The following is a 12,547-nucleotide window of genomic DNA, read 5'->3' as shown; positions in this document are numbered from 1 at the left end:
CGAAAATTTGCGTTCATAAAAAATTGTAAGAAAATGTTTGCGATGGTTTCTTTGTGTGTATTAGCTGGATTGATGAAATAATAATTCACGAGTAATGAATAAAGAGAAACAAAATCAAATAACAAAAAAAATTATGTGTATGTATATCCATATAAAATTCGAAACAGTAACTCGAAATGTGCTGCTCCCTATATTTTTATCTATGGCTATTTTCATTGCCCAAAATCATGATATTCGATATACTAATTTAATTCGATTATTTTGAAGTAGGTCTATTGTTCGATATGTTGTATTATTTGAAATAGAATTACATTTCAGTGACCCATGTCAATCATATAATTTCCTGTATGAAAAAAGTAAAACAATAAAATAACAAAGAATTATTGCATAACTATAGTAGATATAAAAATGTAAGAACTAATATTGCTACAAAAAGCGAGCAAAGGGCAAAATAAAAAAAAGGTGTAATGTAAAGTATACTTGTAAGTAAAGCCGTAGAAAAGTTTAAATAATAAAAGGTAAATAATTAATTATAGCTATACGAATAAATATGTACATATATAAGGACTTATGTATGCGATTTAAATCGAAAATAATGGCATAGACAAATATTTATGTACAAAATCGAAAATACATTGCGCGGAAAAAGGAAAGTAATAAATATGTACTTTATTTAGTTCTATATTTTGTTGTTATATATATTCTTTAGTTGCATGGCACTATATTATATGAAAAAAAAAACAATTAAAAACGTATAAAAATATTAAATAGCTAATTAAAAATAAAAAGTAAAAAAAAAAAAATATATATTAAAATGAATATATGTAACAATAAAATAAGACGGTTGGAAAATACAAAATTGGAAACTTAAAAAAACGCATAAAATATGTAGAAACAAAAATACAAAAAATAAAATTAATCACTAACATTAAAATGATGTCTTATAAAATATCACGTAATAAATATATATAATTTTCAGTGATTTGAAGTTCGCTTTAATAATTTGGGAATAGCATTTCACAACTTTTTATAAAGCATGCGTCTGTTTTTTTATGAAAAGCAGTAATGCATCATTATAATGACATTTAAAACGGAATGCAGTGAATTATTTACAACTTTAGTTATGTCTGCATATGAAATCGTATGTGTATATATTATGTGTTATTATTATTTTTTCTGGGGAAGTAAACACACAATTATGTATGCATATGTATGTATATGTATATATATATATATATATATATTTTTTTTTTTTATTTCCTATTTACTCACTTTCGTAATGCAAAAATGCACAAGGATTATTATTTATTCAGAAAAAATTAAAATCAAAAATTATATATGAATTAATTTAAATAACTGTCTGCAAATTATTTAATATATAATATTTAACACTTTAATTTTCCGTGGTATAATTATTTCACATTATTTATCATTATTGATATATTATTGCGAAAATTGTTCACTTAAAAAAAACAAAAAATGCACTAGCCAAAATTATAAAAAAAAATATGTTAATATATAATATACTATATTAATATAAAATTGCTATAAATTATTACAAATTCATATAAATAATATAAAAAAAAAAAAATATTCATGTTTTTTTTTAAACGTTATAGACAATTTTGAGTTTTTAACATTACTTGTTAAGGTAAAAAAAAAAAAATTAAAATAATGTTATTGATATATATTATATAATATTATGTACACATTGGAAAGTGTCTTTTTTTTTTTTTATAATTTTTTTTAATGTTTACGATTTTTATACTTTTCAAAATTTGGACAAAAAAAAATTTAACAAAAGTTGAAATTTATTTATAAAAATTTTAGAGAATTAAAAAAAAAGAAACTTTAAATAACATGCATTGTATTCTTAAAAGGAAAAAATTTACTTCAAATTAATGCAATTGTACAAAAAAATTATGGAGAAAATCATAAAAAAAAAAGACAACAAAACAAGGACAAATTAGTATTCTATATTTTTAATAATTTGTTCGGAAAATATTTTTATTTTATTCATAATATTTAAATATCCATTTATTCTGCTCATTGTTAAAAAATCTGAAATTCCAGTTAAGGAAATAAAATTGGGATTTACTTTTATTATTTCTTCAGGGGTATATCCGCTCAAACCATCAATTAAAATATATACTATCCCTTTTGTCAACAATCCGTCTATAATTAATTTACAATTTATAAATAAAATGGTGTAAAAAATGTGTGCATATAAAACTTTTCAATTCATAAAATATGTATATCTAACCTGAATATCCTAACCAGTCAATAATTTTTTTGTTATCTTGTAATTTCACTTTTGGATATATATACACCGTTGATTGGCATCCCTACAAAAGTGGAAGCACATTTTATGTGTCAAATTAATTAGTACTGAACTGTTTCATTAAAAAAAAAGCGGATCATATTGTACTACATGTTTGATGTTATTTTTTTACCAAAACTTGATTTTGTCTTGTTTTCAATTCATTTGGCATGGGTGGACATTTCTTTCCCATTAATATGACCTCCTGACTTCTAAAAATAGTTATTAAAAAAGGCAAGCATATAGCATATAAAATAAAAAATATTTGTGAGAAAAAGCTAGTTCACAGCTTTTTTGGTGACATAATATAAAATTAAAATGACATGTGTGCATATGCCTAAGCATGGTTTATATTATAGGAGACTTATTTGAATATCTTGTTCATACTTATTATATGGATTATTAGACAGTGATTGAAAAAATTGGACTGTTTTTTTTAATTTGGGAGTTAAATTATAACTATCTATATCTGAATTTTGAGGAGATTGGTTCCCCGATATGTTATCAAAAATTGTCTTTAAATAATTTATTCGTTTTTTATTTTGTAGTTGATAATTTTTTATGAATAATTTTTTTTTTTCTTTCTTTTGTTTATGCAATTGGGCTACAAATTTGTTTGCATTTCTTATGCTATAAGTATTGATATTGGTAATATTTTTTTTATCAATTTTTGTACCATTGATCGATGAGAATAAAATAATGTATAGTATGTATGTAATACATATTTGTATTATTTTATTTCTATGCATTTTCTCGCTTTTAATTTTTAGCAAATTTAAAGCATGCCTTAACAGTTGCAAGCAAAAGCCGTATTAAAAAAAATAGTCATCCTTAAAAAAATGTAAATATTCCCAGCATAATTACACATTTAATAAGTACTACGTACATATGTGTGTTAAAACAGCGCGACAATGAAAAAAAGTCTACATAGCAGCTCGATAAACCCTCTTATTTTATATTTGAAATATATTTCTTTGTTTTCATATTATATATTAACCATATTTCATTTTTCTTACTTTTTAATGCATAAAAAATTATATACATTGAGAATAAAATACAAATGGGAAATCGAATATGACAACAAAATATATAAAATTATGTGGAAAAATAAAATTATATATCCACTTATTTTTTTTATAAAAACGAGCTAATAAATTTGATAAAATATAGGAATAAAAATAAATACGACAATTTTTTTTTATAAAATTTGTTTTTTATTAATCCGAGTAAACTTATTTCATTTTAAAAAAAAAAAAAAAAAAAAAAAAAAAAAAAAAAACATATATAATATATATATAAGCATGTGTGAGATATAATTTACGAATAAGGCTGACATTATTATAGAGATATTCTTTTATTTATAATTTTTAAAAAATATTTGAAAAACATTTGAAAAATATTTGAAGGATGTTTGTAACGATTCCAACTTGCTTGTAATAAAATGATGACATAATTATAAACAGAAATGTTGTATCTTTTAATTATCTTTTAAATTGAAAAAAAAAAAGTAGGATGGTCCAAATTATGAGGATGGTATATAAAACATGAGAAAAGAAGATCTCAAGTTAGGAGTAATATAAAGGTTACTCGAATTAAAGTAAAAAAAAAAAAAAAATAAACTTATGTAATGGAATAGTAGTAAGGGAGAAGAAAGATGGGAGTGAAAGGACTTTGGTCTATAGTAGCACCTATAGGTGTTCGTGTTAATCCTGAAATATTTACAGGAAAGAGAATAGCAATTGATGTAAGTATATGGTTATATGAATTAATATATGGAAACAATTTAAAAAGTTCACGAAATAATAATTTTGATGACTTAGGAGTATTTAATGATTTATGGTTAGATTTTAGCGAACAAAATAGCGATTTAAAATTAAGTAATTTGAAAAAAGGACATTTATATTTTTTCTTTTTAAGAATATGTAAATTGTTATATTATAATATAAGACCGATCTTTATTTTTGATGGTACTCCTCCTGAATTAAAAAAACGAACTATATTTCAACGAAATCTAAAAAGAAAAAATAATGAAGAGAAGGTTAAAAAAACAGCAGAAAAATTAATATATAATTATTATCATAAAAGTTTATTAAAATTGTTGAAAAAACAAAAAGAAAAGAAAGATGGTATAAATATTTCCAAAAAAAACAAAGACCTTCTCAATGAAAAAGACAATAACAATCCTGATTTAGTAGAGAAAGAAAAACAAGAAGATACAAATCCATTGAATAATGAATTAAATAAATTGGGTACAAGTAATTTGATTGAAATATATGAAGATATAAAAGAAAATAATGAATCATTAAATAAAATTTCTGAAAATGTTGGAAGTGTAAAAATAACAGCAAAGGAAGTATTAAACATTTGTAATAACAATACGGATGATTTAAATAAAATAAAAAATAAAGTTCTTATGCTTACCGATGAAGATGTTTCTAAATTGGAGCAGAATAAAGAAGTAACAAAATCTGGTACTGAATTAGTAGCAGAAACGAATGATGAAATAGTTGATGATATCGTTATGACAAAAAATATGATAAGAAAAAAATACTATGCAGGTATACCCGAAGATTTCAAAGGATTCTTATCTATGCGAAGGACAGTTGATATTATAGATATAAATAATTTTAATATAAATATTGATGAAGTTACAAAAAAAATGAAAGAAGCAGAACAAAAATATTCAAATAAATGTGATAAAAATGTTTTTTCAAATATATCAACAACTATGTTATTAAGTAATGAAGAAGCAGAGATGGGGGATGAAGAGGTCGAGGTGGTTGAGAATGGTGAAAATGGCGAAAACGAAATGAGTGTCGAAGCAAACATTATGAGCTATATCAAATCGGAAAATAAAATGAATTCAAAAGAAATAAACGTTTTAGAGATGCCAACGAATAATCTATTTGTAGAGGGGAAAGATGAATATAAAGTGTATTACGTAAATAATGAAGAGATAAAAATCCCATTGTTTAAAGAGATAAATAAAGAAGTGTTTGAAAAATTGCCAGTCAAATTACAATATAGAATATTGCAAGATATAAAAGAGGAATGGTATGCAGATAATAGACTAAAGGCTATAAAATCAAAAGATGATATGGATATTTTTTCACAAGTTCAAATTGAAACATATATTAGAATGATTAAAACAGATTTTGAAATTGAAAAATTAAAAATAAAGATGGCAGAAAATATTCAAAATGAAAAATTAGATGGAGAATTAATTATTAATACTAATTTATCAAAAAAATTTAATGAAAATTTAACTGCTAGAAATTATAATGATATTAAAGATACTATTACAAAACGTAAGAAAAAAAAAAAAGGTAAAGAATCTTTTTTAAATGAAATATTGGGAGGCCCTGGAGTACAAAATTTTGATGCGGTTATCGAAGTAGAGGACGATGAAGAACCCCCTGAAATGGCGAGCATTCCAAATGCAGTGGACATGGCCGAAGATGCAGAGATTGGAAAAGCTACTGACACTGATGAAGTTGGGATGAACAAGACAGATGCTGAGAAAGTGACACCCACCAAATTGCTGACCGATTATAAGGAAAGCCTACTAATGAATGATGAGGACCTATTTGGAGAAGATTTTTTTGCGATGAAAAATGAAGAAGCGGTAAATGGTGAGAAAAATGAATATAATGCAAATAATGAACACGAAGCAGAATCTATTTCAAAACGGGTTCAGGATGGAAATACAGACGACTCATTTTTTATTATCGAGGAAACAGAATTAAAACCCGATGAATTTACAAATTTAGAGATAAACAAATTAGAAGAAAAAAATAATACAGAAGTAGAAATAAATAAACAATATGAAGAAATTATAATAGATGATAATGATGATGCTGAAAATGTAAAGGAGCAATCAAACATTTTGGTAGCTACTCCCCCTGAGCCAGTTGTTTGTGTTTCATCATCTGCGTCGTCCTCCTCAAGCTTTGAGTCGATTGCCCATGGGAAGGAGCCTTTGGCTAGTCTTGGCGATGATGATGTGGTCGTTTTGCCGAGCGACAAAGAGGCGATGGGAAAGGACGAGCAGTCGGACAATGCCACTCCAAAGGTGACAGATGCAGATGATGTAAAGGCGACAGATGCAGGTGATGTAAAGGAGGTCGAGACCGAGGGCGATGCCATTGCTGAAGTGGTTGAACTGGCTGACGTTGTTGAAGTCATCGAGGAGGGTGGCACGGCTGAGGAGGCCGATGGGGGGCGCGCTCAAAAGTTTTTGACTAAAGAGATAATGAATAATATTCTTATAAAAAAAAAAATTGATTTGAAAAATACGGGTGAGGGAGACTTGCTTGAGAATTTCTTGAACAACAAAGAAGTACTAGACGCATTTGGTGAGTCGAAGGTGATTGAGAATGAAGAAGTTATTCAGGGGTTGGAAGGAATTGATAAAGATATGGATGAAAAAACAATAGATAGTAGATTGAACGAAAAACAAAAAGAAGGGGAAGAATTAATGAAAGAATATAAAAGGTTGAAAAATACAAATATTACAATAAATGAAGAAATGAATGAAGATATAAAATTATTATTAAATTTTTTTGGAATACCATATATACAATCACCTTGTGAAGCTGAAGCTCAATGTTCATATTTAAATAATAATAATTATTGCGATGCAATAATTAGTGATGATTCAGATGTAATAGTTTTTAGTGGCAAAACTATAATTAAAAATTTTTTTAATAAAAAAAAAACAGTTGAAGTATATGAAAAAAATTTAATAGAAAGGAAATTAGGATTATATCAAGACGATTTGATAAATATATCGATGTTATGTGGTTGTGATTATACAGTAGGTGTACATGGGATTGGTATTGTCAATGCTTTAGAAGTCGTTAAGGCATTTCCTACATTTGACGATTTAAAAATTTTAAAAGAAATAGTTTCAAATCCTCTTAGACATTTATATCAAGAAAATGATGAAAATAATTATTCCGATGAAATAAAACATTTTTTAAACACTCATAAAAATTATAAATTAAATTGGATATTTCCTAAAAATTTTCCAGATAGAGAAGTTTATAAATGTTTTAAATATCCAAAAGTTTGTAAAGATATTAAAAAATTTGAATGGCATCCTCCTAACATGAATAATATTATACATTACTTAAATAAAACTACAAATATTTCCGAAGAAAAAATTTTTAATGTTTTAGATCCCATACTAAAAAAATATAACGTTAAGGTTCGAAGTTACCAACTACGAATAGAAGACTTTTTTCCTGTCATTGAAAAAAAGCGAAAATCCGTTGATGATTTGATAAACACGATTCGGAACAAAAAAAAAAGTACTACCCCAAAAAAAAATACTACACCCCGAAAAAAAAAATCAACATCCAAACAGAATGCAGATAATAATAGTGAATGGAGTGACAATAGTTCGAATCAACCGAATGTGACTAACGAAATGTCTAACCTGATAGATGCCAATCCTTCGGGAATTGTAGTATCAAAAAGAATGTCAAATGCATTAAAGCATATTAAAAAGAGAAAGGAAACAATTAAAAATTCTGCTTCCAAAAAAGGAAACCAGAAAGATGCATAGCCATGTCTTACTATCATTCATTTTTTCGATATATATTTTTTTATTTTTTTTATTATTTTTATTTTTTAATTTTTATGTTTACATTGTTTAACTCAACATGCATGAAATTATAATGCATATGCATATTTTCGAAAAATAAACGCAAAGAATTAAAAATTGATAATATATATACATATTAGATGCACGGGCTCTATTGAATCAGTTGTTTGTGGGAGGAACATAATTGGGGTCCTTCTTCAAAATTACGATTCCTTCAAGGGTGTCGTTGATGGGGATATCTACAAATGAAAAATGAATTGTAAAATTTGTGAAAAGCATAGTATGGGTGGGAAAAAATGCAATATTGGCGATATATAGATGTGCATGTTGTTACATTCTTCTGTGGCAAGTTCGGCACGATCTGTGTGGAGCATCAGAACTGGAGTGACGTGGGTTTGGAATCCAGTGATAGTCTTTGGATTTCCTGCTTGTCCAACAATGTCAACAGCCTATAAAAGGAAAAAAATAAAATAAAGAAATATATTTGCATGTTCAGAAAAAAAAAGATAAATATGTTATGATATTGCTAAAGTGGTTCTAAAAATCGTTTTAGATGTACCTGTCCAACACGCACAGAAACAGGAAGAGGCTCTAAATTCTCGTTAACTGTAGTAAGCATTCGAGGATACATACATGGGGCTAAGTGGTATAGAAGATAATGATACTTTCCTAATATTGTCGATTTTAATTGTAAACATGCATGTATAGTAATTAATAAAGAGCCTAATGCTACATGATTTATAATAGATCGACTAGAGTGTAAAGGATTTATAGTTAGTAAACCTTTTCCCATGTATAATAAACCTTGTGCTAATCTAATTACAAATGTTGCATTGGGATCTTTATAATAGAAAGTTGATAATTGTCTTAACAAAATAGCTATTCGTGAATTATTTGTTCCTGCACCGACAAATCCGAGAGATATAATAGCATGTAAAGCAACATCTGCATCTGGGTCATGTGTTAATTTAGATAATATATCAACAATATTAGGTTTAGGGAATGATGTAAATAATAATGCTAATGCTAATGGTACTGCTTTTTTTTGATGAACATTCGAATATTCTAAAAAGTGATCAATAATACGTGTTGTCATTTCAGAACTAATATCATCTGTTAATGCAATTAATGCAATATTCAATATTGCAACACATTGATCTAAATTATCTTCTATTTGATTGTTAGTAGGTGTTGATGTATTTGTTTTTCCAGTACCAGTGGTATTAGCTTTTTTAGCATCAGGTGCACTATTATTATTACTATTGGTATTTCCTTCATTATCACCACTATTTGCACCGGTATTGGTGTCGTTAGCATTATTTGCTTCCCCAGAATTTGTATCAGCAGTAGGAGGATTAGCTGAAGATGTATCTGCATTTTTTTTATCAACTCTTTTTTCTACTAATAATTGTAACATTTTCTGAACTTTTAAAACATCATTTGATCCAGCAAATGCCATTCCTTCAACAGTGGCAATAATATATTTAGATATTGGATGCTTTATAATTTCTAAAGCAGCTAGTGTTGCTTCACATTTTTCTCGTGAACATAAAAATAATAATCCTAATGCTACTGCATATAGTTTAGCTATTGGTTGATCTAATGAGTTATTTATTTTTTCTCTTTCTAAAACTGTATCTATTATACATTCAGCTATTTCTCTATTTTGTGATCCTACAAAAATTAGTCCTAATGATAGAGCAGCAAAAACACTACATTCTATTATATCACCATTATCAACTAATGGGGGTATTAATACATCTAACATATTTTCTCTATTTGTTCCTGCATATGCATAACCAAATCCTAATATTGCTCCCATTTTTTCTAAAGAATTTTCTGCATCTATGTGTTCAGATAATAATGCATATGCTGGATCACATTCATTTTTCACATTTGTACATGCTAATCCAAATGCTATTAAAGAACCCGCTTTTACATATTGATCATTACTATATTGGAATTTATCAATTTGTGATAATCCTTCATCTATGTTCCACATTAATAATAATCCCATAGATGCAGTAGCAGAAATGATTCCATGATCTTTATTTTTATATATCCATAAAGATGAATTAACTGTCATTAGTTTATCTTTACAAAATCCAGCATTTACAAAAGCATTAACAAAAGAAGATGATAAATTTTGTTTAGTGGAATCCCATACATTAGTATTTCTTTTTTCTTCCAAATGTGTTTTATATATATCTTCTGGTAATTTGGGTTCTTCTACATCTAGATCTTTTGCTAATTTTAAAAAAATCGATGGTAAATGTTCCCCTGATGATAAAGTAGATATTTCATTTAAATTCAAATGAGGATATTTAATAATTTCTTCTTGAGTAAATTCTAAATGTACACAATGTCTGGAACATATTAATGCCATCTGTTTACAAATTAATAAATCACCACATTCAAAAATTAAATCTTTGATTTTATCTCTCCTATTTAAACGTAATAAGATTTTTAAGCATTCAACATGTTTTTTATGTTTTTTTAATATTGATAATATAACTTCCATTAATTTATAATACTCTTCTGTTGAAGAACTATAATGGGTAAGGTTTGATAAATATAAAATGGATCTTTCACATGATTTATCATCAACATATTGGCAAATATCATTTATTCTATCTACTTCGATAAGTAAATCTATTGCTTCATATTCTGTGTTATGATTAAAACAATAAGGTACTATAATATTAACCAATTCATGGATATGATTAATCATATTAGTAGCTCCTCCCTTTGATGTACCAGATATAGGAGAAGTAGAAATACTAGTAGTAGTTGGAATTGAATTATTTGCATTATATTGAGTTTGTCCTGCTTCTTCATCTTTTATATTTTTATACTCTATCACCAATTTTGTAGTTAAATTTTTAATATATTCATGTCCATAATTTATTAAATCCTTTTTATTACCAGTAATAATATATTTTACAATATTGCTTTCATCTCCAATAGTAGTTGATAATGCACTAATCATATTACTTAACTTTTGTTTACAATCATCGAATATCATATCAGCATGAATTTCGATTAAGGTGTTATAGTGCAACTTAAGAACTTTTAGTGCAAATAACGAAGATGTTAATATTCCACTAGTATCGATAATTTCTTTATTTAATAAAGTTATTGATAAATTTACAACATTAGGATCGTCATCCTTTAATCTGGTTATAAGTAATTCTAATTCTTCTTTTTTTTTTTTTTCTTCTTCATTTAATTCTTCATTTTTTATTTTAAGGTTATTCAATTTTCTTCTTTTTTCATCAGCATCCGTATCTTTCACTGGAACTTTTATTGAAACTGCCTATAAAGTTGTTAGGAAAATACAATTTTATCTAATATATTCACATCTTTTCACTTTAAATGAGATCACAAAAATAAAAAAAAAAAAAACATGCACAGGCAATAATAAAAGTGTGACTAGCCATTCAAATCATATGCTGTTCATGTAAAAGTGAAGAAAAATAAAGTAGCACTATAAAATGTGGATGTATAAGCATATAAGGTTCTCTATCTATCTCTTACCTTTTTATCTTCGACTGCCATGCTTATTGCTTATTTCTTGGTAATTTTTTAAAATGAAATAGAATAAAAATTTATGTGCAAGGTACACAATTTGTACAAAAAAAAGAAGAAAGATAATTCAATACTAAAAATTCTTGCTGGTCATCATAAATTAATTATAAAATAGCTTTTTTGCATGAACAAAAAAACAAAAAAGTATAAAAAAAGAAAAAAAAAAAGAAAAAGCTCTCTTTTACTTAGCTGGGTGTAAAGAAATGTAAATACATATTCCTTTTCTTTTTTTTTTTATGAACAATTCAGAATATTATTTTGGCTTTTCTAAGTGTAAAATAATTCATAAAAAATGAACGGTCATAAGCAGTATGTATTATATATATATTTATTATATACTATATATAAATTAATTTTCATTGTTGTATTTTTATACTTATGCAAATAGCTTGTAGTATTTTCTTTATTTATGTAATATGCGCATATATATATTATCTACTTATATATACCGTGCCAATTTTAATTTTTATAAGCTTATTTTAGAATAGTTTCAAATAATTATAGCTTAATTTTTTTAAATATATTTTTAACCGTAATGCTTTTCATTGCGCATTGCAATTGTATGTGGATTGGATATACGTAATGGTACTACTATGCATTACGTGCTTATTTTAATAAATATATAATAAAAAATTATTAATATATATTAAGTATTAATTATAATAAAATGAAGCAAAAATTTTAATTCAATCTGGTAAATCAATCTCATAGGTGTAAATATTAAGGATTGTAAAATAGTATTATTGTGCATTAAAAATATTATACTATTAGGAATACTTATAGTAGTATGGAAAAATGGAGAAAAACACGAAAAAAAAATATGAAAAAAACAATAAAAAAAATATAGTTAATATATCAAATAAGTATGATAATATTAATGTGTTTGTTTAGTATGATAAAATACGATATATTATGCCGGATTTATGATCTTATCCATGTTTTTGTGATTTTTTTTTGTGCATACTTAATAACCAATTTCACAACTTGATTACATTTTTTTGGAAAAAAAATTATGGAAAATTATATGTGTA

General features: G+C 25.8%; 3 protein-coding genes across 3 annotated transcripts; 1 reads left to right on the top strand and 2 right to left on the bottom strand.

Annotated features, from left to right (window-relative positions):
* Positions 1 to 1,966: 1,966 nt before the first annotated feature.
* Positions 1,967 to 3,069, bottom strand: PCHAS_0306000 (cysteine desulfuration protein SufE, putative; the record flags this gene model as incomplete). The annotated part of the gene is made up of 4 exons (XM_016799585.1): positions 1,967 to 2,175; positions 2,264 to 2,345; positions 2,454 to 2,532; positions 2,708 to 3,069. 4 exons carry the CDS (start codon positions 3,067 to 3,069, stop codon positions 1,967 to 1,969), a joined length of 732 nt encoding a protein of 243 aa, XP_016653170.1.
* Positions 3,070 to 3,974: 905 nt separating this feature from the next.
* PCHAS_0305900 (DNA repair protein RAD2, putative) lies at positions 3,975 to 7,889 on the top strand (the record flags this gene model as incomplete). Its single annotated transcript, XM_016799577.1, has 1 exon — positions 3,975 to 7,889. The coding sequence occupies one exon, from the start codon at positions 3,975 to 3,977 to the stop codon at positions 7,887 to 7,889; it is 3,915 nt and encodes a 1,304-aa protein (XP_016653169.1).
* Positions 7,890 to 8,087: 198 nt separating this feature from the next.
* On the bottom strand, positions 8,088 to 11,486 carry PCHAS_0305800 (26S proteasome regulatory subunit RPN1, putative; the record flags this gene model as incomplete). Its single annotated transcript, XM_016799575.1, has 4 exons — positions 8,088 to 8,167; positions 8,263 to 8,377; positions 8,488 to 11,244; positions 11,466 to 11,486. The coding sequence occupies 4 exons, from the start codon at positions 11,484 to 11,486 to the stop codon at positions 8,088 to 8,090; spliced, it is 2,973 nt and encodes a 990-aa protein (XP_016653168.1).
* Between the last annotated feature and the right edge of the window lie 1,061 nt (positions 11,487 to 12,547).

Source organism: Plasmodium chabaudi (genome assembly GCF_900002335.3).
Source record: "Plasmodium chabaudi chabaudi strain AS genome assembly, chromosome: 3".
Lineage (NCBI taxonomy): Eukaryota > Apicomplexa > Aconoidasida > Haemosporida > Plasmodiidae > Plasmodium > Plasmodium chabaudi.
This window is presented reverse-complemented; position numbering and strand designations above follow the sequence as displayed.